Source organism: Cygnus olor, chromosome 2, assembly GCF_009769625.2.
Source record: "Cygnus olor isolate bCygOlo1 chromosome 2, bCygOlo1.pri.v2, whole genome shotgun sequence".
Lineage (NCBI taxonomy): Eukaryota > Metazoa > Chordata > Aves > Anseriformes > Anatidae > Cygnus > Cygnus olor.
Window position 1 is genome coordinate 82614093 of NC_049170.1, and position 27519 is coordinate 82641611.

The 27519-nt window shown below is 38.6% G+C and overlaps 1 protein-coding gene across 2 annotated transcripts in view; it reads right to left on the minus strand.

Moving 5' to 3' along the window:
• Positions 1 to 2057: 2057 nt before the first annotated feature.
• TRIO (trio Rho guanine nucleotide exchange factor) overlaps positions 2058 to 27519 on the minus strand; it is a 248601-nt gene continuing 223139 nt past the window's right edge. The window contains exons 40-57 of one of the 2 annotated variants that reach the window (XM_040548080.1): positions 24663 to 24766; positions 24245 to 24314; positions 22287 to 22376; positions 21595 to 21687; positions 20938 to 20988; positions 20631 to 20708; positions 19558 to 19749; positions 18409 to 18586; positions 16782 to 17551; positions 12427 to 12674; positions 11458 to 11596; positions 11068 to 11095; positions 10051 to 10213; positions 7268 to 7389; positions 7039 to 7117; positions 6170 to 6370; positions 5304 to 5442; positions 2058 to 4559 (exon numbers count right to left, since the gene is read on the minus strand). In XM_040548080.1, coding sequence (XP_040404014.1) covers positions 4017 to 4559; positions 5304 to 5442; positions 6170 to 6370; positions 7039 to 7117; positions 7268 to 7389; positions 10051 to 10213; positions 11068 to 11095; positions 11458 to 11596; positions 12427 to 12674; positions 16782 to 17551; positions 18409 to 18586; positions 19558 to 19749; positions 20631 to 20708; positions 20938 to 20988; positions 21595 to 21687; positions 22287 to 22376; positions 24245 to 24314; positions 24663 to 24766 — 3288 coding nt within the window. In that variant the 3' untranslated portion in view covers positions 2058 to 4016. Of the gene's footprint in view, positions 4560 to 5303; positions 5443 to 6169; positions 6371 to 7038; positions 7118 to 7267; positions 7390 to 10050; positions 10214 to 11067; positions 11096 to 11457; positions 11597 to 12426; positions 12675 to 16781; positions 17552 to 18408; positions 18587 to 19557; positions 19750 to 20630; positions 20709 to 20937; positions 20989 to 21594; positions 21688 to 22286; positions 22377 to 24244; positions 24315 to 24662; positions 24767 to 27519 lie in introns of those variants that run through there. The other variant, XM_040548081.1, reaches the window with a different exon arrangement.

Here is a 27519-nt window from a genome sequence, read left to right on the forward strand (position 1 = left end):
CGGTGCACTACGGTGCCCAGAAAAAGTTCCTTGTCTTGGCTGCTTGGGCCGTTGCGAATGTGCAAGAAGCACTGAAAGTACACCCTCTGCTGCTACACACGCGTGCTCTAATGCAACCTCCATCAGGATCCAATTGCAGCAAAATATTCAGAAGCTGTTTGCCTTAGGGATAAAGCACTGGTTCTGTCAAAAACGCCAAAGTGTCTAGAGGTGGTTTAAACAAATACAGAAACAGCTTTTGTTTGTTTTTACCTACCTCCACGTGCAAATGAAACCCTATAGCAGAGAAATTAATCACATGCACACACACTAAGTCTATACACAAATGGGAAAGGTATATAAAGTTTAGCTCATCTTCTAGACTGGATGAGAGATGACAACACTCCTTGCGTTAATCCCTAAAACACAAATACACAGCTATTTGTAGCAAAGATTGACTGTCCAAATACTTCCCTGAATAACAGCTCCTCATACACTTCACTACCTGCACCCACTGATCAAGTACATCCCCTTGTTTCTCTCAAGATTTTGGGAGCCCTGGGGCTTAAACTTGTGTCAGCCCTTGTTTGTGTCCTTGCTTACATTCATTTCTCACTCCTCAGCCCGTCTTTTACATGGAGTCCTATCCTGACTGCCTCAGCAGCAGGGTTCTAATGCTTCTGACAATATCACGAAGTACATTACATGTAAAGAACATCCTATTATATTTTCAGGCACCTAATACCACCAGTCAGGTTTGCACAGGTACTGAAATCTTTGCAGGAAGCCAAGTGCCTCTGCTGTGCCATTCTGGAGGATCTGTTGTGCCCTGGCCTGAACAGGCTGTTGGATCTGGAGAGAGACAGCCACTTACCTCTCTTCTATTCATTATAAGATCAATAGTCACACCTGAGAATGAGGATAGCTTATACTAAGTGACATCTGTACTCACATGAAACAAAAGCCAGGCTCTGTAATCCTATTCCTCACTAGCACAGGCAAGTATGTGATAGGTAAGGCAGTGCTGACTGCTTCCCCCACCACGGAAGTACTTCTTAGCCAGCTTCTCTGCTTACCATTGGCATAACAACTTCTGAGTTAAGTTTAGTGCAAAACCCCACTTTGCTAAAAGGCGTTAGCTTTCCCAAGTAACGGAGCTCTCACACTGGTGCTAGAAATAGTGCACTCTGGCTCACAAATGATTACAAGTTCCACAGCCATGAGGGGGACGCTTCCCTGCTACTGGAAACACCTACAAGCACGCTACTTCTCTTGGGTACACCACCTGGGTAACTTCTCCCCTGCTTAGCGTATTTTCAGTCAAGAAAGAAGTATTTTAGAGAACTCAATGATACAAACCCTCCTACAGAACATGCTGCCATCTATTTCCTTGCCATGGAAAAAGCTTCCAGCGGCTCATGCTTGGCAGTACATCTTCCCTAAATATTCTCTGTCTCAATGTAAATTGTCTCTCTCAATTTTCTGTCTCAATAGTAAATTGTGAGGTATAAAGGAGCAGTTTCATCACTGACACATAACAGCAGAATAAAAAGTGTAAATAAGTCATGTATACCATGCAGTGACAAGCAAAAACAATCTGTATTGTTTCTTGACCTTGGACTTCAAGTTGCAAATGTGTTAACAGAAAAGGGAGAGTGCTAAATACACAAAATGAATGAAAAACCTTTCTGCTTCATCCCTTATAGGATGTGAACAGAGAACCCAAATCTTTATGGATGAAATAAACTTTTCCTTTAAGGCCTTCCAGATTCATTATGAAGATGTGGGAAATCTGTTCCCTGGTTTAATATTAAACCAAATTATAATCCTTTGGTCTTTAATTGGGAACATCTGGAAGAAAACTCTGCTGATCAGAATTTACTAGCTAATAAAGACTGTAATGAATTTCCACAGTTAGAGAGTTATGCATGTTTTATATAAAAGCAATCAGGACACTACAAAGCATTCAACACTTAGAGCAAAGGCAAATATTATTTTGTAAGGCATGAAATAAAGATACATCATTGCGAATTAAAATGAATTCTATGGCAATAAAACAATGTACTTTTTTTTTTCTTCCCAATACAGAGCCAAATTAAAACATAACCAAACCTACTTTCAAACTCCTTAAAGCAAGAGATCAGACAAATATGTCAAATATGTTTAATTTTTTTCAAAATAACTGATGGCAAAATAAAGTATTTACATCACGTCATACTGTGTAAACATGTAACGTCACTGTACAAAGAAATATACATGCAAAATAAAGCAAAAATTTAACTAAAACAATAAAGGAAAATAATACACAAACATAATGATATGAGGTTGGTACGAATACACATCCAGTTTTGAAGTCAGTTGTTTTAAAAAGTTTCTGTACAACTTTACAAAAAAAAAAAAAGGAATAAATAGAATACAGTGGAAGCCGCAAAGCTCAAAACTAACCCAAGCTAGGTTATGGCTTAAGACCCATATATCTAACTATTGTGGGATGTCGGCTTGGTTTCTTTAAACATGGCATTTCACACAAACATAGATGACAACACACCCATATGAACTCAGTGATGCACAGAAAACCATCTCTGTCTTCTTAAATAGCTCACGTTAATATTACTTCAACCTTAAAAACAGTTACTAAGACAATTACATTACGTGTCAGACTCTCATCATCTGACCACTACTTTTTGAATGTATTCTTCACCAAAGAGCACAAAAGTCATTTGTTCATTTCACAGAAAGAAGTAAACAGTTTTGAAAATTCTTAAAAAGTAGCAAGTGTTGAGACTGATTTTGGGAAAGTCATACTTTGGCATTTTGAATATAATAATAAATTTTAAAAAGTGTCACCCTATTTCTTAACTGGTTTGAGATTTGGGATACGAATCTCTCTCTCTCTCTTTTAAACAATCCCTAAAACTGACTAGTCTTGACTAAATTCTATGCTAATCCTCATCTTAAACTAATAATGACAGTGTGGTACAACACACCCTCCCCTGCCCACCCAGAAACCCCAAACACACAAACAAAACCATAAAGCTCGCCGTACTAAGTATGTGCTTTTTCTATATATTTATTACAGTTACAACAGAGGTCCTCATAAATAGTTGCATAAAATGTTAAAGCCACAACATTGCACATGATATGAAATAAAACAAAATCCCAAATGAGTGCATTTACAGTATTTCATCCTGCTGTATACTGCTTGACAATCGGGTTGGCAAGCTGGGCACCAACCGGACGTCCTTTTCAAAAGGGACAGTGAACACTGACCCAAACTGAAGACCCGCACAGTGGTATACCACCATTTAGGAAGGAGGGGGGAAAAAAGGATAAGGAGGGAAAAAAATTACAGACCGAAGGCAGGTAACAGTCTATATACAAGTAAGGCCTACATTTTATCAGAGCAAAACGATTCATTCTATTTGTATGCAAAAACTTTGAGGTTGGATGCACTTAAAAGCAGAGTCTGATCTCAGTGCACTGCTACGTGAGATACATACAGGCGAGGCAACTGGAAAGCTCTAGGACCAAGTGAAAACCAGATGTTATAAATGGAAGCCTTATCAATGGGCAGCCATTTTGGTGAGTCTTCTCCAGGCGTGATTTCATTTTTGTTTGACACCAGTGCTTTGAACATAGGCATTTCTTCCTTGAATAAATCTTGAAAACGGTAGTTAAGTTCACTTGCAAAATTCAACTCTTGTTTATTAAAAAAACTATTTTTTTGCAGAAACCTGAATAAAATACTGTTACTGTATCACTCGTGACTGCGTTTGCAGAGTACAGTGCTATCGTCCTCCACCCCAGTGAAGTCTGCATTGCAAGTCCCACGCGCCACCTTGCGTGGTCCCCTTGGAATGCGTTTGCACACGAACATTCGCTAGCAGCTGGTTGGCTCGGGGTTTGCTTTCCTCAAAATTCAAGTCAACAGCTGATTGGCAGGAGGAGTCTATCTCCAGTCTGATTGATTGGCAGGAGGAGTCTATCTCCAGTCTGATTGGCAGGTGAAAGAGAATGAGAGAGAACTTCAAGCAAGGTCAAACTCTTGGCAAGAGCCTGCTCTGTAAGAAGTTTTTAATGCTACGGATGGGTCGAACATCATTCTGGTGTTTTCGCCGCTCAATGAACGAAGTCAGTCTGGATATGTCAATGCTGTCAGCACTTTTGCTGTTCCCCAGCTGCAGCCATTGCTCCTGGAGGGCCAGTGCAGCCGAGGGACGCTTAGCTGGATCATCCTGAAGCAGGAAGCATACAAAATCTTTGGCCTTCTGGCTAACTCCTTTGAAGTAGTCATCTGGGAAACTAAAGTCTAAGCGGCAAATATTCAGGCAAGTTTCCTCTACACTTTCATCCAGGAAAGGAGAGACGCCACTAAGAAGGACATATGTGAGCACTCCAATGCTCCAAACATCTGAAGTGAGGGAAACAGGATTTCCAAGAATAATTTCAGGAGCTGCAAACTCTGGGTTTCCAAGTAACTGGTGGATATAATACGTGGTATTGAGCTGGACCGCGTCTCCAAAGTCAGCCAGTTTTATTGTTGGCTTAGAGGAACTCTGGTCCACCAAAATATTTTCAGGCTAGAAAACATAAAAGCAAAAGAAAAAAAAGTGTTTTTTCAAGTCAATCTAACACACATTTGGTGCTCCAAAATTACTGTTTCCTAGCCTGCACTGTTAGCTCAAGAAAGTAACAAACAGCTACAAATGATGAGGATCACTGCTGTAGGCAGCTTTGCAAAGCTCCTAGGCAGTCCTACCAGTCCTTTCCCCAGACTGACTGGCAGGCACTCTCTTGCTAACTGAAGTGTGCCATTAATGTGCTTTAGCTGCTGGTATTTTAACTTTTGCAGGAAATATAGCTCTGCCAGATAAGACTGCAAGTGTTTGCAATAACAGCTCTGCAAAATTTCACAGAAAACCGTGTTTGGCAACTTAATCTTAAAGTACAGCAATTATAAATAGAGGGTGGATAAACAATTACTCTATTTGCTTTATGACGGAGAGAGAACAAAAACCTTGCATTTGAACTTCTGCTGCAAGTTTCACTGGGAAAAATAAAATAAATATATATTAAAAACCAAAACAAAACAACCGTGCTTGACAGCAATTATTTCCAGCACAAAGGAAATGGCCAGCAAGCTTTAAAAGGAAAGCATAGGGAATTCAAAGCTTCTGCTTTGATGGCTATGAGTGATCTAAAGCATCTGGGGATAGTGCTCCTCCCTGCCCACCCCCCCCCCTTCATACAGCTGCCAGTTTCCTAGAAGGAAGTTTTTACGCCTGGAATGGTGCACGCTGCTGGAAATTCCATTCGCTCCTTACCTTTAGGTCCAAATGTGCTATTCTGCAGTTGTGAAGATACTGCACAGCTTCCAGAATCTCTCCCAGGTAGAGTCTGATCTTCCCCTCAGTGAGGTTTCCCCATCGCACGACGTAGTCTAGAAGGCGACCTTGGTCAGCCCTATTGGAAGGTTACATTTTAATGCAAGTATTAAAACATTTACATTTTAATACTGTATATAAGAACTAAAAGAAAAAGAAAGCCCACACTATACAATCAGTTTTTAAAGTTATATTAAAAAAAACCTTCATAGCAAGCGTCCCCTAACAACCACAATTTCATGAAGTAATCATCACTGTTTCTGATGTCTGGCTTGAGTTGCTCTATAATATACTTTTCTGCCTGCCAATGGCAATGTTCTATGTCATTTACAGCTGACCTACATCTAAAATAAGGTGAACTAACTTTGGACTGGGAGCAGAGGGTGAAAGCAAGGAAAGAAAGGAAGAAATACAGTGTGTTATCTAGACCGAAAGATCAGATGTGTCATGCCATTAGGCTATGGGAATTACTGTAGCCTTTAAAATCTAGAAGACCAAAGACTAGGATACGAAGGGAAGAGCTGACATCAAACTACCAGATCACAACATTCCTAATTCACTTCTGCAATTGCTTGACATAAAATCATTTCTGGAATTCCAGACTAAGATAACCTACATATCAGTTTAATATGCCAACTTGTTTCCTCCCAAATTTATTATTAAACTTGACATTTTAGTTACAGTATTAGAGAACTGCAGTATTTTGCTTATGTGTTGTCAAACTTCCCTGAAATCTTAACGTTTCTTATTCATAAACCACTATAAACACCCTGGAAAGTCAGCTGTATAGACTGCATTTTACACACATTTCTAACACTAGTATGTAGTTGGTGGAGGTCTCAAAGGTATCAAGAAGGCCAATGAGCTGGGGATGCTGGAGATTCTGCATGACTCCAAGTTCATGGGTAACCTGGTCTCGCTTCATCAACTTCTTATTCACAAACTTAGTGGCTACTGCTCGCTTGGTTCCCTTCTGGTCACACTTCTTAACGACAGAAAATCTGCCCCTGGAATACAATATTGAAAGGAAAGAATTAACCAAAACTTGCACTAAGGAAATGCTTATACCTTCAAAGATTCTGGGAGATACCAATCAATTTAAGATCTCTAATAAGATATCCTTGCAGAATAGTTTCTGTCCACAAACAAGATTTAAAAGTCCATGCATCTTCTACAAAATACGTCTGTATAAATAATTAGCTGCAGATAGAGATCTGTTTTATCACCTTTGTAAAGAACTCAAGTCAGAGTGGTATCCAACTTTCGAAAGTCCATCCAATAAGCCAGAAAAATGTATATTCTGCATGAGCTATTTCATATTTTGCTCATTTTCAGATCTTTTGTGGCTTTAATTTTCATACCCTAAGTAAAGTTTTGGAGTGCTTCACAGTAGAAGCAGCTTCAGTAAGGCATACTAAAAAAATGAAAAAAAAAAAAAAAAAGGACTGTAGCTTTCCAAAATACTTGAACACTCATCCATGAATCTATGACACCAATTCAGCCTAAGCATGTTCTGTTTATGCAGTGCCATCTAGTGCAAGTAAGATTTTGGCTTCCTCATTTTTATTTAGCTCAGTATAATTCTTTCCGTTTTGGATCATATAAGTATTCTATAAAGACAATTCAATTTTTTGAATGAGACGTTCATATTTTGACATCAGCATACAGAACGCACCTGCCAAGCTCAGCCACTTCACTGTAGAGGGAATCAAAGTTGTCTTTCCAGATTACCATGATTCCATCACTTCCAGGACCTTCAAAAGAAAAAACAAAAAGAGAAGAATAGTAAAGGCAACATTTAATACAGTCAGAGCCTCCTTAGAACTAAATGGTTGTAGTTATCGAATTGGGTAACAGGTCCTTTGAATGTAACCATAAAGAAAAGAGCAAAGAGACAGGCCTACCTAAAACTCGTAGACTGGCAGAAGATGAAACCGAACCCATATCGTTTGCAGCTATACACGTATAGATACCATCGTCTTCTGCAGTGACGCCAATGATTTTCAGTGAAGCCTCTCCTAAGTCACTGGGAAACACAATGGCATCCATGAACATTGTATTCAGTTTACAGACCTTAAGCTATGAAAATTAGACAAAGTGAGAGTGATAATGTTAACATTTCTTATTGTCCAGCCCTTGTACTCTATTGACAACTTTAACCCTGTTCCTGCCATTTCAGGAGTGCCTAGCAGAATCCAAGCATTTTGAGTGTACAAATTATCACGGAACATCCTGCAGACAATAGTGTGTTTTTTTTTTAATAAAAAAAACATCCTCACTGACACTGTCTCAGTGCATCCTACGTTCCTCTGTGTTTGAAAGAGCAAATGCTTCCCCTGCTCCCTCTATTTCTTGCAAATTATTAGAAGCAGTATCAAGACAACCATCCATCATTACTCTTTCTGAAAGGTTAGTTTCCATCCCTGACTCCCTGGAGTCATATAGAAGCTGGTTTAATGTTTGTACTTTCAGAGGATTCATCCCTTGTAGGAGTGGGCTCCACCTTCAGTACAAAAAGTACAGCACACTGTGACTTCAGAGACCTCAGAATCTGGGAGTATGAGTGTATGAGGAAACTCAAGAAGTCTTTTGAAGTTTTCCCTCAGCTCCAGAAGAGACAGCAATAATCTATATAAGACAGGAGAAAGATTCTACAAACTCTTCCTTAAACTTTCTTGTTGCTCAACTGCCCTTTTTATTTGATGGTTTGTCTTCAAATGTCTGCCTTAATCTTCCTCTGTGCAATTCATGTCTAGCACTTTTTATACCATCTACCATAGACAGAAAGAGTAAATAATTCTATTTGCATAAGTCTCTTACAAATGTGAACACTTGGCAAATCTTGCCTATGCTTTTCACCTCTAAACTCAAAACATTGTGCTATTCTTTCACAACATGGCATATTTTCAAGATTTTCCATCATTCTTATTGTTTGCCTTTGGATCTACCCCAGTTACTCCAAGTCATTTGAGTAACTAAAACAAAAGCTGTTTGCCTCTCTCTTTATTCTGCCATTTCATTTCAGGGGAAAACAATATAAATTTTAGGAACACAGGAAGATGACTCTCCTCCCCCAGCTCAAAGAACATTTCATTACTAGTATCTCCAAAAATCTGTCAGCCACAACCAGTATGATTAACTGGTTATAATTCTGCAACAATAACAGATCACTGAGAGATAATTCCAGTGAATCTAGCTCTTACTCTTGTCTCACAATGGTTCTGGATACAATAGCACAGCTGCCACAATGTCCCTGTCTCTCCACAACAAAAGTTATACCAGGTTAAAAGGAAAAAGCAGCTACAGTAGGATATAAAGAACAACATAACATGCTATCAAGTTTGCATATGTATTGGGCTATATCATACAGCCTCTAATATAGCTATTAAGGAGGAAAGGTTTCACAAAAAACCCTTCACTCTGAAGTGAGAACATAATTCATAAACAAGACATTTCTTCACACTAAAGCGACTCTCTAAATAACACTTTCAGTAAATGAATGAAAAAATAAATGAAAAAAACTTTTCTAACAGGTAGTTTCATGTTCCAAAATGCAGTAATATCTGTTATTATGCAGTTGTTTGAATTACCAGTTAAGTCTGCTCAGTTCTATCACAGCAAAGCTAAAACCAGACAAAGACATTTGTTTCCATGCTTTGACAATGAAGACAGTAGCACTGCAATGTTAATATGAACCAGAGGCTTTTCTTTGCAAAATACTGTCATGATCATTCCAAAAGCAGTCATTTGCCCCTAAAATGATGTATGCTACTAATGAAAAGATAGGATTGGCAATGGGACATGTCACAGAACTGGAATGCCACAGCATGCTGCTCTAGTTCAAGCACTGTGTCAGTGTCACAGAACCATGGTGTCTTATGTGAGAGCTAATGAGAAATAACAGCTGAATTTTCTTGTTTTTAAAATCAACTGAATATGACGTTGGGGGTACCCCCAGCCATACTCAGATGAATTAAACAACACTTCCAGAAAATCCGAACACTGAGGTATTCCTGTCTGAGGACAATCCCATCTTTATGTCTCAAAACCAAAAGCTATCCTTCGCCAAGGCTATGAAATACAATAGCTTCAGCAGTTCCTGTTCCTTCATTGGAGTTTTGCTCTTCCTGGATGCAGGAAAAAGTGATCCAGGATCCAGATTAGAAGTGCACCACCTTCCCCCAGGTGAAGAGAAGTCTGCTTTTTATCACAAATCACCTCAGTGATCCTGTTAACAGCACTGTCCATCAGAAACTGCTATGCTGGCACTACTGAGGGGAAACCAACTATGACCCAGGGATGGGAAATTCATTAGTTAACTTTAACGCAAGTACAAGGGTTAGCTAAATATTAATGAGTCCTGTAAGATTAAAGTAGCCTTCTGACACTGGGGTTTTATCCCTCAAGATTTACCAGCTTTGAATCCTCTTGCCACTAACTCCTGGAAATTTATGTGACAGCGGCAAGTTGAGTACTGAATTGCTGTCAGTGGAATCTTTCTACGTGGAATCAGAGTATCATCATGAGTTAAGTTTTGTTTATTTTTTTAGATGCTCAATGCTAGGAGGAAAAAGAGGATATAATTAAGGACAATAACCCAAACACATCAAAACAAATAAGCCACTGAGGTAATTTACAATAATTTTCCCTTTTAAGACAAAGAGATATACTACACAAATTACTGTACCTGTACGAAATGCTGTGATGACCGTCATTGCTCAGTGTGTTATGATCAGGACCTTTCCAAGTAACTGAAGCCTTGGGGCGACCACAGACTTTACACCTAAGCACGATGGTCTCTCCTGTCTCACATGTTACCTCACTCAATGGTATTATAAACTCTGGGGGAACTGGAAGAAGAATTTTAATGGCATTAGGTCAATTGAAGTTCATCAATTTGCTTTTCTATTTCACTCTCTTTTCTATTAGACAAAGTATGTTGTACTTACAATTTCCAGGGTTTATCTATCCCTCTACCCTTGGAGCATGTCCACGTTTAGGGCACTTGCTGGGGCTCTGTAGAGCTAATACTTTTTCTCTGCATGAACTTGGACATGACTGAAATGCTATGGATAACCCTGAAATTTACCACAGTGAACCAAACACTCTGGGTCAAGTCAGCTAAATAAACACAGAAGTAAAAAAAATATTTAAGGATATCTTTATATCCAGCCATGTTTGCCGAAGGGAATACAAAACACCTTCTCTACTGAGGCAGTGTAGTGTTTTCCCTTTTTGCTTACAGGTGAAACTCAAGAAGTTTGGCTCTTACTCCAGAGTGCCACTATTTTTCTCCTGATCAGCCTCTACACTGTAGAGACCCTGCACATTCCCTAGGATACAAAGCGAAAAATGAAGCAGCAGAGGTCTCCAACTCTTGACCTTCTTATTTTGCAAATTCAACAGTGCCCAACTTCCATACAGTCTCAGTGGAGATGCATTAGTACAAGTATTTCAGAGCAACATATCATATGATCCTTGTGTTTTACATTGTCTTGGACATGTAAACAAAAACATCTTCCTTTCATCTTAAAAAAAAAAACCACATTTCACTAACTGCCTCTCTTGTCCAAAATGAGGCTACATATATTTTACAGAAAACACTAATTCCTGATGTAATTCATGTTAAGCAAGTTCAAACAAAATAAATCATGCTTTAATCAAATTACATTTACTGTGACTTTTAAAGATTAAAACAACTTACCATCATAAATGTAATTGGGGTTGAGAAGCTGGAAAGGAGAAATCAAAGAATTAGTGTCCTCATAAGTGTATAATAAAGTAAAGAATTATAGAAAATAAAGCACAGTGATGGGCAGAAGTTAGTTGTACCCACAAAGGCCCAATAAACATTTGAATATCAGATTTTTTGTACCACTCTACTTTTTCTGCAGTATCCATATTCAGTATCATGCCTGTAGGTTCAAAAATCCTATCATCTTGTTTTGAAATTTAATAAACACTGTCCATTAGAACCACTGCTGCTTCCAATTCCTTCACGTGAAATTCTATCAGAAGCTAGAACTAGAAGCAACTTTTAAAGGAATTCCAACACAACTCCTTTTGAAAACCACTACATCTTTGTAACATTTACCTTTACAGAAACCTTGTTGGCAAGTCCTTCTCGGGATTTGCGGTAACCATTTTCTAGCTTGCCTTCCCTTTTGCCGTCTTTATCTTTTTTCTCAGATTTCTTCCTTAAACGGAGTGCTGTGTGCCAAGATGTTGACTTCCTGAGTGTGGAACAGTAAGCTTTTATAAATTTTCTTTTAAAACTCTCAATTATGTGTTATAATCTCTAGCTTGAGATGACATTGGAAAAGTATCCCAGAACGTTATTTCATTGTATTAAAGCATACTGAAATGAAATACATTAAGTATTCCATATGAGATGCTATCTTTGGTTAAAACTGTAAGCAAGCTATTAAGATTAGTCTGTAGTTCAGTATTTCTTGAAATCTTTGCTGCAATTGTAAACTTTCTATATGAAAATACAAATTGTCAATCAAACTGAACAACAAACAGCACAAAATCCATCTCAAATACAGGCTATAAAAGCTTTACATAAAACTGCTAAGAATGTGGTTATGATATTAGATCCACCATAGCAGAGTTCAGAGAGATCTTTTGAGCACCACCAGTCATTTCAAATAGGTTTGTGGCTCAAGGTGGAAATCTAGGAACTCTGAAATCTCATTTCACTTGGTGCAAACATTATGATGGTTTTTCTAAACAAAGATGTCTAACCTGGCAACTCATCCTATTGAATAAGCTAGTAACTGTTGTTTCTCTTCAGTGAGGTATTATTAATCTTCTTTTCCAAGAAAATTGCACTACTACAGCTTTTTGATAAAGAATACGTGCTTCTAGGTTCTTTCTTACCACTTTTTTTTTTTTTTTTTTTTTTTTTTATAATTTTGCTAAGAGACCTCACATATACTCAATCTGTTTGATGTTCATTTATTTCTCAAAGATAACTTTAACTTTCAGTTTAAATGTTCAAATTGTCTGAATTGGAAGGTTTTTTTCCTCCTCCCCCTTCTACACACACCCAGGCACTCACTTGATGGTTCCATCAGGGTTGTCAATGATGACTGCACTGGTATGCCCCAAGACATAGCCGGGAATCCAGCCCTCGGCTGCGGGGCACTGATCAGTGGCGGCTCTGAACACCAAAAACATGTTCTGTTGGTTGCTGGCTAGAATCTGCACGACCTCTCCTTGGTAGACATTTATCTCATCCTCCTTCACTGCCGTGTAATCGTGTGTCACCAGCATGGTGGAGATATTGCTACTGCTGCTACTTTCACTCTGCAAGTGTCAACCAGAAGCACAAAGAAGAGGCAAAAAAAAAAAAAAAAAAAAGAATCAAGTTTAAAGTTTATAAAGGAGAAAGGCTGCTCTTGGCCTGCTACATTTCAACCATGACCTGCATGATACACATAGATTAAGCTGTAGTCAAAGAAAAGAAATCAGATTTCTCTTATAGAGCTGCTGGTATCTATTTATCTTGTGTAAATTAGTTTGATCTTTGAATACCATTACGTATAGCAGGTGCAGAAATTTATTCCTTTTATTTTTAGTAAAGATCACTTAATTTTACTTCTTCCATTTTTTAAAGGATCTCAACTAGTCTTCCTTTCAAGCTCTGACTCTAAACCTCACATCTTTATCAGGTGACAAAGCCACATTACATCACATATGACAATTTTTCATTAAGTCTTATGGGTGCATAACAAACCAAGACTTCACCTCATAAACACTGGAAACTCTAACAATGAAAAACGCATAATAGTCTTTCCTAGCACCATTTGTCAGATCTCAGACACCAGCTGTCTGCATACAAAACATGACAAGGTACATAAGAACAAAGCAGGCTTTTTGACAGCGTCTCTCTTAAAAATTAAAGGCTTCACCCTGGTTTGAATCTGTATGATCTGGTTTGTTCCTTTGAATGCATAGGATGAGGTAAATTACTGAAATACCAGATTATTTATTTCTTGGGCAGAATAGACCCACTCAAGCTGGAAATCTCACTTTTAAATGATTAGTGACTATGATAGCTGCGTGTTGTTAGCTGCTTATCACAAACTCTCAACTAGTGTTCATGGATGTTGTGCTTGTTTTCCCACTGAGCATTTGCAGAGAGCTAATTATGGCTAACCAGGTGCACATTAAAAGTCACACTACTTTTCAAACCAAAAAACCCCTTCTCCTGGCCATGAATCCATGGTAACTTACTAAATTTAGACTCTTTTTGCCCATATACACGCATTTCTCATATTAGGTTTAATAAGTAGAGGTGTGAAATCTGTTATCAGACTGTGCAACCTATCCCCTGAAAGAAGTGATTTCCTTCTTGAAACAAGTTATAAACGAAGTGGATGGCCCATTAACAATATGCCATGAGGTATATATGTGTGTGCACCTGCCTTCTGATTCTATGTTCTTACTTCAAACTTTCAGTTTGCTATCGGTGAGGACTCACTATTGCCTGGCAGTAACTGAGCTGAAAAAGGAAAGCAGTACCCAGCTGTAGCTGAATGCTACTACGGCTTATATAGCACAGCCATGTGGTAGCATCACGTATGTGCAAGCAGCACACAGAAAACTTGGCACACAGGATTAAAATAGTGTCACCTTTTTTCTCAAAACTGTCAAGTATTTGTCTCCTCAGTGTTGAGGAGACACAGCAAGGGTCAGTTGAGAGCATGGTACACTGGGAGCCCCAAAACCCATGTTCTCATCGAATCTGCTAATGGCCATGAACAAGCTACTCCATCTCTTGGTGCCTGCCCTTCCTCATGGGTGTGCTGGCTGACTGAGAAACAAAGGCGTTCAGAAGGGAACTCTGATTACTCATTCCTACAATGTTCAGCACATCAGTGCCTGGGTTTCCAATTCCTTTCCTGTTTTCTCTATTAGGATGATGAAGCAAATGCTACCTGAGAGCAACATCTCCCCTGGACTGTACCTCTATTAAAGGATATTTATATTTAATTCCAGGTGCTATACTTCCAGTGGTAAGAACAGTTTCTCTGGCTTACAGGATTGTCTACATGGTCTTTTGTATTAGCAAGACCCTTCCATACTTATGGCAAACAGGGAATAGTAGAACCTAAAAAATTCAGAAGTCTTATTTTCAGTCGCTGTTTAAACTAAGATTACAAATTCATAGATTCTTCTAGCTAGATGAAAAAAACCTCCATTCAGAGAAAGTCGCTTTTACTAATTCCTTTTGTTAGACCTATGTGGCAGAGGAGGGGAAGGCTGAAGTAGTAAAACCAACCTATACCCAAACCTTGTCCCATACACTACTTCTGAATATACTGTTTCTTAGCATGCAGTGGAATTTGTATGCAGGACTGGCTTGCATACATCTCTTTTTAATAGTTAAGTCTAGAAGGACAACTTTAAAGTCTGAATATTTCTTACTTTCACAAGGACAGATAAATCTATTAAATAATTGTATGGTAAGCACAAAGTAACTTTCTGTCTTGTGAACATACTTATATCACAATTTATTCTCACCACAGAAAGACAGCCCTTCCTTTGCCTTGCAAAGAAGTAATCATTCTTGCACAGGAGTTTTTTTTTCTACTGCAAGTGTTGCTGGTCATCACTGTCTACAATTACTGGATTACAGAGGATATACAATCAAAATCTAAGAAATTGCTCGCATATGCCTGAAAAGCTAGCAAGAACAACTCATTTTTTTTCTTCTTAGGAGTAATCCTTCCATGCATAGGTAAGCTTGTGAAGAAACCTTAACCATGCGTGCATGTAAATATACACAAGCAAATGGTTAAATAAAAATATGCCTTCACAACCCATCTTCTCCAGCTTGTTGAATGCAGTGTGAAATCCTGCTAAAATATGGTCTATAAAGTAAGCATTATGAAGCTTAATTACCAAGCGCAATGTAGTTGTGAAGCAGAAGGCACATTCAGACATTGTTTTACACTAAGATAAAAACAAGCAAAGGTATCTTTGCTGATAGTATCAAAATTCAAATGTTTTGAAAACTTAGTGCCATCCTTTTTCTCCCTCTTTTTTTAATATAATGATATCAATTAATACTATGCAAGTCTTGATTCACATGCTGTGCAGTAATTGTGAGAAAGTCCAATTACCCCAGCTATTCTATTATCATCACATTTTGCTAGACTGAAGATATACACAAGACAGAGCTAACCCAAATTAAAAGTTGAAAGATCAGGATAAAAATATGATACATGCAAAGCATAATTTGTTCTTCTGAAGCTATTATAAAAGTATAAGAACTAAGAAGTCAAGAAAGCTCTCTGTTTAGTTATATTTAGCAGTTCTATAAAGAAATGCATGCATTTTAAAAAGTACAGCAAGTTAGGTTGATTTGCAAAATTGGTACTGCATACGATTTGTGAGAGAGTAGAAAAACAAACATTTGTGAACACAACACTTAGTGAGAAGAAAATCAAACGCACCTTTATTAGAAATAAAAAAGGCACCAGAGCCTGCCTACCACATCCACGGCAAGTGCCTTGACATTTTTGCTTATATTTGCACATGCCCCTGTGATTGCTGTGTTGCATTTCCTGGTAGATTTTATTACAGAGAATGTGGATTCTGTTGATACCCCAGCTTTCCGCACAAACACACCAAGTACATACTAAAAGGTTGAATCTCCAGATGCCCTAAAACAGTTCTTCTTATAAAGCAGAAGAGAAAAGTGGAGCCACTATTTGTTTTGATCGTAGTAGAAGAACAGTTGATTATTTTAGCTAGGTTTTGTTTGCCTATTTTGAGTGGACTGCAGGAAGCTTCCTTGACCAGGCAAAGGATTTAAAGAGAATGCTGCACATCACCTAAGGCTGAAAGGAGGAGGTGGGGGGCGGAAATAAATACAAAATAAAAATCAAGCAGCCCAGGGACTGTACCGTAGACATCTCAACGAAGTTAAAACTCAACAGGACAGTGCTGGCGGATTTGGCGTGACAGGGAAAAAAGCCCCAAGGCAATCTGCCAAAATCTCAAAGTCAGATTTAAATGCTGGCTGCATTGCATACCCCAAGGTGCTCTGGTTGCCACGCTTCAGCATGTTAATTATGTGCCTTCAAATTAGAGACGAAAAAGCAAGGACAGCAAGTTAGTATCAGCCTAGTGATCTATATTTTCAGCAGAGGCAGAAATTGCATCTAATGTTAGCAGTGTTTGTGTGTCTGTATACATATCACTGTCTATGTTTTTATGTATACATACACAAGAGGTAGGTAATTTTGTTTTTTAATGTGCAGAAGACACTGGAACAGTTGATTATTTCAGAGCAGTACAGCACTGGAGAGCCAGAAGTTAGTACGGAGAGTGATGGTAACGCACAGAAAGGGAGCATGGGAAGGTTTTAGAAGAGCTCGCAGGACAGAGGTGCTCCGCTCTTACCCCATTACTCTGGGTGGAGTGAACTGACTGCTCGCTGGTCGAGGAGCATGTGCTCATGCGGTCTGTGTCCTTGCTGTGTGAAGAGTGGCGGTGAACCTGCCGCTGGAGGGAGTCATTGTCCCCAGGGAAAGTGAAGGAGCCAGGGCGGCTGGCAGGGGATGCTGGGATGGAGCTCCAAAAGGAGCCCTTCTGCAGGGGGCTGCTGGGTGGAAAGGTTTCTTTGCCAAAAGGAGAAGGGAAAGTCGTGGAGAGAGGAGAGTTCATTGGTGAGATGGCTCCTGGCCTTGGCTTCCCCAGCGTCAGTGATCCTATGCTGTTTCTTGAGCGACTTTCCTCTGAGCTTCCACGTGAGTCTTTCTGGGCTCCGTCAGCTGAGCCAGAAATGTTTCCCGCTGTCTTCCTGGGACTCTCAATAACTTTCATCTTGGGAATCTGCTCAGCTTCTCTCTGAGGACCGTCCGGTTCTGCACTGGGAGGGTGCCTGTCTGGCTGGCTCAGGCCAGTTTCTAAGGAGGTGTTGTAGTGTGGCAGGGAGAGATTGTGAATGGACATACCTGACATCTTGTCTGCCTCTGCTTGGGCCGAGGCTGCAGAGGAGACCAGGACTGGGGAATGGTGTCTGACAGGCTGGGGGATCCGGGACGGCCGGCTACGGCTGGAGCTGGGGATTCCACTAGAGCTGCTGGGGCCGCTGCTGTTACTGCTGCTGCTTCCGCTGCCGCCTCCACCGCTGCTGTGGTTCCTCTGGTACTCGATTGGGGACGTCAAGGCTGCAATGGGGAAAGGAGAGGAAGTGATCAGGGAAAGGAGGGCAGGATAGGGAACAGGAACAGCTTAAAACAGACATTTAGTAGCAAAAGCGGAGCACCGCTCAAATATGATGAATTCCCTTAGCAATGCCGGTCACACTGCAGACCTCAAGTCACTTTTCTATATTATACCTTCACGACCTGCTATATTAAACCTTTAAGAAAGACAGAAAAGCTAAATCCAGGGAAAAATGTTTTTCTTGTTTTCCTCTAGATCACATTGTCAGTCAGCAACCAAGACGAGAAAAAAACAAGTGTGATTCCAATTCTCAGCTCATTGTTCTCTGTACTTTACATCTCTTAAAAAAAAAAATCTACATCGGGGCAACAACTGACGGATACAGAAATATAGCAAGAAACTTCTGGTGTCACAGCAGACACCACCACCTTCTACTGTTCTCCTGCAGAATCTGAATGCTGTTGCCACAGTAAGGTGCAGCAACAATGGCCACCAAAATAACACAAGCAAAACACATTTTGAATGGATGCTTAAAACTCCACTTGCATTTAGTCTTTAAAGGCTTGCATTTGTTTAAACAGGGTACACAAACTCTCCACATCAACGGATGGTACCAGTCTTAATTCACTCCTACAAAACATTTGGAAAATTTCACTGAGAGAACACCATGTAAATTCAGACTACCACTCTTATGACAAATGCTAGCATCTGTTCTGAAGCAAAAACGTGGCACATAACCTCCAACTGTTCTGCATTAGCTCAGGAAAAAGGAAACTTGCAAACAATTTCAAAGCCAAGAAACAACAGATGAGAGAGAAGTCACTCATTTATGAACTTTCAAAGAGAGCAAATCATTTACCATTTAAAAAGTTGCGCTGGTTTTCCAAAATTTGGTTTATTTCATGGATCCATAGCTGTCGGACTGCTGGGCTGGCAGAATGCAAAACAAAGGTCTCCGTGACATCGCCCGTTCTTGATGTTAGTGCAAATTTACATGGATCGCTGTCCACATTTTCCTCCAGGGAAAGGCAACTCACCTTCACAAAAAAAGAGAATTTCTTTCATGCATTTTTTGAGAAATTGCTTAGTTGATAGCTCAGAGTCAAATCTTCAAATGTAACTAAGATGACCATCTTTTTGCTCAGTAAAGTAATACCATGAAATGAAGGATTACAGTAAACTAAGGATTAATATATGTCATTTTTGGCACACTAAGGATTAATATATGTAATTTTTGGCAAAAGCAAACTATCAACAACAGTCTCATTCTACAGCAGCCTTTGCTCCAGAGAGCGCAATAGCTGTGTACCGACTGATGCACTGCACTCCTATTATCTCTACATGGACACTATGGCTTAATGTTCTCCATCAGCCCTTGCTCTTCCCTTGTGTCATTTGAAATGCTGAGCCCACTCAGGAGCTCTACTGATAGCCCCACTGAAGTCCTCTCCTCCAACACCGTGGAACAGGTTGCCTGGCCAGTGCAGAACGGGATGTGCAGCTGGTACGTGGAGCAGCAAGGCAAATCAGAGGAAGCAGGGTCCACACAAAATGCTTCATGAGGAGGGCTGGTAAGCAATACCAGCAACAGCTTTTGTTCCTGGGAAGGTTTGAAGTAGGGGTTTTGCTTGCAGAAAAACTGACACATCCAAGAAGGTGCCAAATGTTACCTACACATTGGGACTGATTGCAGCTGAAACTCATCAGAAGGGATACTTAAAGACTTTTCCTTATTTGCAATGACTTTGCTATGTGGTGTACACACAATGTTTTGTCCAGGAACACCTGCTTTGGTATGCTTCACGTGGGAAGCATCAGAGAGCTGGAATCCAAATATTTCCATTTATCATCAGAGCGAGCATAAATCCAATAGGAGGCCATTGACTGACACCTTGCTGTGCTTTCAGATTGCTCTTCTAGAGGCCATTAGTGACTCCACACTGAATTAGGAACTGTTACCTTTGTGTCCCTTGCACAAACTCTGCTAAGATTCACACACAACAGTTACCTTGATACTGTTTTTAAACAAGAATCCGGGCATGGAGAAACCTTTCTTTTTATCTAGCGGCTCACTGAAAATGACAATCTGCTCAAACAGGAAGACCCGTCTCTCCTTGCAGCGTGGCAGAAGACCTGTGTCCTGGTCTGTAACCAAGAATGTGTCCTGGAGCAGGAGCTTACCCTGGGCTACAATTTTACCCTATAAACAGAAGCAAGTGGAAACATAGTGAGTGCAACCCTTCATTTTAACCCAATCAATCTTTTTTTTAGCAGATGCTCGTGCCAAAATAGTTTTGTATATTTTCCAATTTCTCAGTGTCACTGACCATTATATATTCATTGATCCTACAATACACAAGATACTCGTGTCCTCTCTCAAACCCACCCCCCCCCCTTTAAATTCATACTGCAGTTGGAGGTTTATTAGTAACACTGGTAAAATTGGAAGGCTCTCATCTCTCTATTCTTAAGATATTCCTCCCCTGCCACTTCTCACACAGTAAATCATATATACTTCCAGTGTCTTCCAGAGTACTGAAAAGGGGAAGAATTCAAGTTCATACCTGCAGAGCAGAAAGGGCTTTTTCTTTTTTTTTTCAAATGGCTTTGCAAGTAGGACACATGACTACGACCTGGCTGATGCATACTGCTTCAACAGCCAACTTTCTTCTAGCCTTACCAAAACAAGAAGGGCTACAGTTGCCTCAGGTACTTTACTGACTGTAGCAAACTCCTCCTTTGTCTACACTGCTGAGGTCTGCTCAACTGCTAATAACTGATGACTTGAGTATTTCGAAATCATTAGTCAATAAGTGAACTGTAATAACACAAGCACTTCCTAGATTTTGTAGACAGACTTCTCTAGTGTGACTGACTTAGGAGGTTTCCAAGATGAAGTCCTTGACAGGGCTAAAACGTAATTTTGCATTCACTACTTTTTACACTAGCTAACCACACGGCAAAGGAGCACCCCACCTCTCCTTATCCCCATCAACTCCCCCCACAATATTAATGGTTAATTTCTAGAGCATCTGACAGAAGCTCTAAGCAAAATCCACTGAAAAATCCCAGCCAACTTACATCAAATCCTTGCAGGCGGCCAACATTCATCATGTCATTACACCGTTTTGGTACTATACACATGACCTCTACAGCTCTCTGTTCAAGACAAATAAAAAGTCAAAGCTTATTTTTCCAAAACCAAGTTAGCAGGATGAAATTTAGTTTCATTTGCTATGGTTGATTTAGAGCAGAAAGTAATGTGAAAAGTAAGCACCTATCACAAGCACATCCTCAAGAAGATAAGAAAAGGAAAATAACTTGTCAAAACAAGTATAAGTTCAGAGTTAAGAGCATTTAAATCACTGAGAGAAAATGTCTCAAGTACCTCTAGTTCTGTTGTATCAAGGTTAGCTTTTTTAGAATATTTGAGGAAGTCCTGAAAAAGGAAAAAACAATAATATAAGTTCTTTGCTCATTAAACCACACAGAGATATCTTAGAAAATGTGTACTTGCTATCCTGTCAGAGGATGAAAGACTAGGGAACACATACACTATTTTTTTTTTTTTTCTTTTTTAAGCTTCTTGTTGTGGGGCTTCCCCCTAATATTTTTTAAGATCTATTAACTATTTGTTTTAGATTATACAAGAACATGTACTAACATAATGACACCTGTGATAGACACGGTTGCTCTTCGGTAAACATTTACATGGTATTAAAATGGTTGCACATGTAGATGGAAAAATTGGGAGGAATCCCAGTAACTAATATCACATTTAGAGATGAAAAGAGTTGGGATAGCCCTCTCATCATTGAATCATATTTGTACAAATTTTAAACATTTCGATGTCACTGACTTGAGTTCATCTGGTCTTTAACATTAAAAAACAAACAAATGAAAAAACAGTCCAAGCTATTTACTTCAATTTTTACAACTACCTGAATATATTCAGGAAAATAATCATTCTACATTGGAAGAGCATAAGCAGTATTTAAAAAAGAAAACATATCATTTAAAACGTACATTAAATCATTCACTTTACCTTTAGTAACAGCTGGTATTTCATAATTCTCTGCACAGGTTTTATTAGCAAGTCCGTGAGCTGAAGTCTGTGGCCCAGGCGTTGCTTTAGATCCTGAGGGATGTAAAACAAACATTTGGGGGGCTTAAAATGTTCTGATACTAAGAAACATAGCAGCATATATCACTATTAACGGCTACCAAAACAAAACTGGTAAAAGTCAGAGCAGAATTTGATATGCAATTAGCAAAAGGTGGAGTCCTTCCCCTTATCTGTATGAGCTTTACTTCCAAAGTATTCTCTCCTCCCAGAATCTTTTTTTTTTTTAAATGATTGTTTAGTGAAATGTAATTTTTCAGTCACAGGTTGTATATTGACCATTTTTCTACAGTGATCTTTGGTCATCCAATATTACCACTTCATATTATATACACTGTTAACCACCTAGACTAGGGCTAGTAAGGATAAGACTACTGATTAATCAGTGTCTTCGAAAGGAAAACTAAAGTTCTGGTATAAGGTTAATACCTGGCTTTAGGAGCCTGTATCAGACTTGAGAAGTGAGAATAGAAATGGGCAAGAATTATAATTCAAAGGAATAATAACAACAACCAAATGTGCTTTTTTTTTTTTTTTTTAAACCAGCAGATCTGATAATACTTATGATTTGTACACACCCTTCACTTTGCATATATCCTCCCTCAAGAACTTACCTCAAAAAATGTATCAATGTATTCTGAGACAATGTGCTCAGACTTTGGTTTGTTTTGGCAGTAAACTATGTACATGTGCAACCTTCTCTCCTAGAAGAACAAAGATACAAAATAACATGTTATCAATTTTATCATCAGGAAAAAGCATGCCAGATTGAAATAGAGTATAATTTTAAGAAGTACAACTGTTCCAATGTATAAGCATAAAAATGTCCTTTTGATGAAAAGAAGCAGCTACATATGCAGAAACTACAGATCTGAAACCAAATTTATCTGGGTATATCATAATGATTTTAGAAAGAAAACACAAGTAAAAAAAATTGCCTCAGGTGTATAGAAATGATAGCTTAGCAAGTCACATAATAAAAAGAACCACAGAAATCGTTTCTTTTAGTGGAACAATGTTCTTCACCAAGAACAATGTAGGGAGCCTCTGAAATATTGTATTTTTATTTGATTTTTTTAATTTTAATGATCTCATTATTACTCTAATGTATTATAATAATGTCTCCCTCCTATTTAGCTGTACAGAGCAGTTAAGAGAAACCTGTCTGTCTTTTACGTAGAAGATGTCATACTGGAATTTGAGTGTGGGAGTAGGTGATGTAGCCTGGAAATGGTGGTGCTAGTATTTTTGAACTCTGATTCTGTATTTTGTGTGCATGTGTTTTTAAGACTGAGGCAACAAAGAAATAGAGAGAGCATAACTTTGACCTTTAAGATTCATTCTTGGTTACCACCATGCTGGTTAAGAAACACAGACACACAATACGTGTTTATTATCTACTCCAAAATCTTCCTTATTTTACCAGGACTAGTTTGCTATTGATGCTTTGCTAGTCAGAAAATTATAGAGCAATGACCAGCGAAGACAAGTGGAAAGTAAAAAAAGAAGATATAAGATGGAGCTTGAAAAGGACACAGAACATAGATCAAGAGCAGAAATAGAATTTTCTATTTCTAGGAAGTTCTAGCTAATAGTCAGGGTTTTGCCAGAGTATGTTGTAATAGGATCATAGCTTGCTCTTCCATCTGCAGTAGTAAGGGTGCTTTTCAAAAACAATTCAGTTACAAATATACCAGGAGAAAGTAAAACAGCAATCAGAAACAGGAAGAGTTACTCCCTTCAAATTTCCCATTTTACCAGTGTCAGGATTCTTCCCTCTCCCTATGCCTTTTTTTTTTTTTTTTTTTTGTGATCCCTCAGAAATGAAACAGCTCACTCCTCATCATTAGTTCAGGAACTAGGCCTGACTTCCAGTGTTACTGTTCCATTAATGCTTGGTTCCGTCCTCTTTTGCTACCTTGGTATTGACTTCAAACAGTCCACAAAGAAAATCCGAAGCCCACTAAATGTGCTTAAATCCAATCTGTCCTCAGTCTTTGCACACTTGTGCAGTCACACTTAGCAGGCAAGTTTCCCTTCTGCTACCTGGTGTGATTTGGAGTACCTTGAGACCTCATCCCAAATAGATGCTAAGTTGTTCTTCTACACAAAGAGACGTCGCCCAAAAGAGGGTAGGAGAATCATTAGTAGCACCTGAAGTTTGACATCTAGTTTCTAGATAACTAGTTTATATTATTTCCTTCCAAAGCATTACCATATCTAGATGTATCACATGGCTATTCCTTTTAGTAAGCAGATGAAAAGCGGGGAAAAAAAGGGACTTGCATAAAATTATAAAGGGTTCTGTGTTGGACTAGGATTAAACATCATGAATGCCTGGCACTCATGATTTCTTCCCCAGGTGAAGAGGGAAGAATCTCAATCACTAGTGAGATTCTTACTAGTTTACTTAAAAGCTGTTATAACCTCTCTCTCCCTCTTTCTCTTGCAGTAACAAACATTTTTTATTAACATTAACTTTCTTAACCATGTTATACCATAGATAAATCCTTAATAAACACATTAGTCAGCAGCAACAATAGGGGTTGGCCAAAGAAAACACTTTACTTACATGCTTAACAAACAGGGATCCCAGCTTTTCTGGATCTTCAAGGCACTTCTCCAATTCTCCCAAAAAGAAGCTGCACATAAACACAGTAAGTATTTTCTTCTGATAGCACATACTATGGCAGCAGGTGATTGCAAGGCAACCTAGTCTTATTACAATACATACCTTGCATCCCCTGTCAACAGCTTTGGGTATTAACCTATTTCCAAAATGGCAATATTAACAGTGTAATATTTTAATACATATTCCAAAGGGACACACATGCCAAGATGGAAAAATACTGATGTTCATTAATAAATTTTTCTTTCGTATATTGATAGAAACTTTTCTCCTACTCAGTCTGAGTGCTTGAGGTTGCCAAACTAGTATTTTCTAGGTAGAATTGTTCAGCAGGTGGCTTTAAAGTTAAAGATATACATACTCTCTGTGCCAGTCATAAATCTGATGAATATTTCCAAATACAATCTTGTCTTTGCCTTTCATGTCATCAGGAACTCCATCTTCCTTCATAAGTGCCATGTAACCCTGCAACAATCCAAGGAAACTCACTGTGAGTATTTCAACTTAAAGTGAGAATTGCCTTCTCATCTCCCTTTCCCCAGATGCCTTCCAAATTGCCCATGACAACAACTTGCTTAGGACACAAATCCAAACAAACCAAAAAAAAACGCTCTATAACATAACTTAAAACATAAGTTATAATGCTTTACGTAACATAACTTATAACACATAAAACATGGCTACAAACATTATGAATTAGTCTGAGGTTGTTTGTGCAACAGTGCCCAGAGTGCTGGAAAGATTAATTCACCTTAGCTAATTTAGACTGTGTGAACAGGCTCAAAGCATAGTGGAAACTTCAGCAGCTCAACCCCTATTCATCTGAACCAGGTGCAATGCTTTACCCAAGGCAGGGCTGTTACCAAGTATGAGTCAGTGCCACTGAACAAGCTTCTGTGCTCCTTTTCTCAGTGCTTCTCATTTCAGTTATCCAAACTTACCCTACACTAAGATCTATGGAAGAAGAAAGCAACTGCACTGCATATAGGAATGCATTTACATGGACTAAAATTTGTGGTATGAGCAAACTGAACACCAAACAATTGAACGTCGATTCTATTAGCAAGCATTCTGGCTGCAAGACAGTTCCATTTACCATTTCCAGTAGTCCTGTCTTCTATTTTCTGATCTACATAGACTTGTCTCACTGTGCAATCCCATTGGCTTTTTAAAATTTCTTAATATTCATTCAAGTCTACTCCTCTTACTTTAAGACTTCTATTCCTAATTAGCCAGATTTTTTTTTTAGTTTGCCAAATTTATGTTTTGATGTCTAATGTTTTCATTAGGATTTTTTTTTTGTTAGTTATGAAAATAATACTTGTTCATAGCTTTCTAATGCTCCCTTTAAATAGTGTATGACTACTATCACAATAGTGGGAAAAGCACACATTCGTTATACCTGCTTATTAAAAAAAAATATCACCAAACATCTTTTTAACTGCTTGTGTGGACAAAGTGAACAAATATATATGAATTGACCTTCAACTGCATACTGGTAAAATTTTGGTTTTCAATATTGATACAAAATTCACCATCAAAATAACATCAAGCTGTTATCTAAAATCATTTCCTGTCCTTTCTCAATAAATCATATGAAAAATAAAAGACACTCTTTGATGAGAGAGGAGAAGGATTAATTTCAGATTACTTAAGACTTTCTGTACCAGTAACCTTCATGCACAACATAAAGACATTTTATATGCACAAACATTTTATCTTGTGTATAAAATACTAATCCAGCATAAATGTTTAACACACAAAGCCTGCAGCGTTTGGAACTGATTCAGCACAGACCTCATACATACAGGGAGTCGCCTCTGATCTATCTACAGCCCTGCTAAGCAGCTTTCTTTTGGAAATGTGTAGATCCAGGGGAAAAAAATGCAAGAAACCAATACAGATAAACAGCAGTCTTAAATCTTTCTGCAAATTAATTTAAGCTGATCAAATGTGGTGCTTAAATACAAGTACACGGTAAATTTTTTTTCAAACTGGTAGCAGTATCATACAGTGTCCTTTTTAAGGTCAAGTTTGCCCTATTTTTCATTTTCTAAGAACATTTTTCTCTTCTTCAGATGTGAGCATCAATACCTAAGGTGCCATTTAACTGTATTAAAAGAAGGTCTTGCCTGAAATCACTTACAGTTTAAGACCTACTGCCATAAGTACAGCAACATACACAACACTACTCACTTGAGTAGTGTCACTAACCTTACGTGAGAGAAGTTGCACACCTACTGAAGTGTTAATGGGTTTAGGGCCTAAATTAATTCTTAACAAATGGATGTAGCAACCAAACAGTAACAAAAGGAAAATGGAAGATGCTTGTGGATTCATGGATATTTGAAGTCCTCCTACATGCACAAATAAGCTCTTAAGAATATTAAACATGCAGATTAGAAAAGTCTACTCATTTTGTAACTGTATGCCAAAAAAAAAAGTCACATAGAACGACAGGGAAAGCAAACAAAAAAATTCAATTTAGCTATCTTAGCTATCAAAAATAATTTCTTCAACTATTGATGGTGAAAGCTCTGTAAGTCTTTTTGCTAGCTCCATAGTCCGTAAGAATTGCACTGGATAACACAATGGATGGATGATGTTTAAATATCAGTCTTACAAAACTTGTTAATCAGACAAAAAAGTAATTTGAGGCACTTGGACAGGAACATAACAAGATCCTGATGAAAATGATATTCATGAATGACAACATTCAATGGGAATGTTCTCAAAAGGCTGCCCCTTGCCCCAGAGGTTACTATTTGTAGGCTCTCCCATAGTCTGGCAGAAACTGATGCTTTTCTGGAGGAGGATTCATAGCTAGAAACAAATTTTGGCTCCACTAGAGGAAAATTTAGTGCCTGTCTTTTTTTTTTTTCTTCCCTCCATTAAAACAGAGTTTAAGAACTGAACCTTGTTGAAATTTACTGTTATATGCATTCTCTCTGCTCTTCCATTTGCATTTTACTGGTAGCTCAAAATCACACATCTTCATTAAGTCTTATTTCCTTTCACAGAAGGGGAAACTAGGAAGTCTAAGAGAAGCCTAGCAGCAGGAAAGGGAGCAAGTCTTCCAAATCCAGTATAGTTGTTCTACCTGTTCAGCTACAAGGCTTTTTTGAATTCAGCTGGGCTAAAAATAAAATCATGTAGTCTAAGATACAATTACACCAGAGGTAGCGATCTTCAAAATGACAAAAGAACTACAGTCTTCA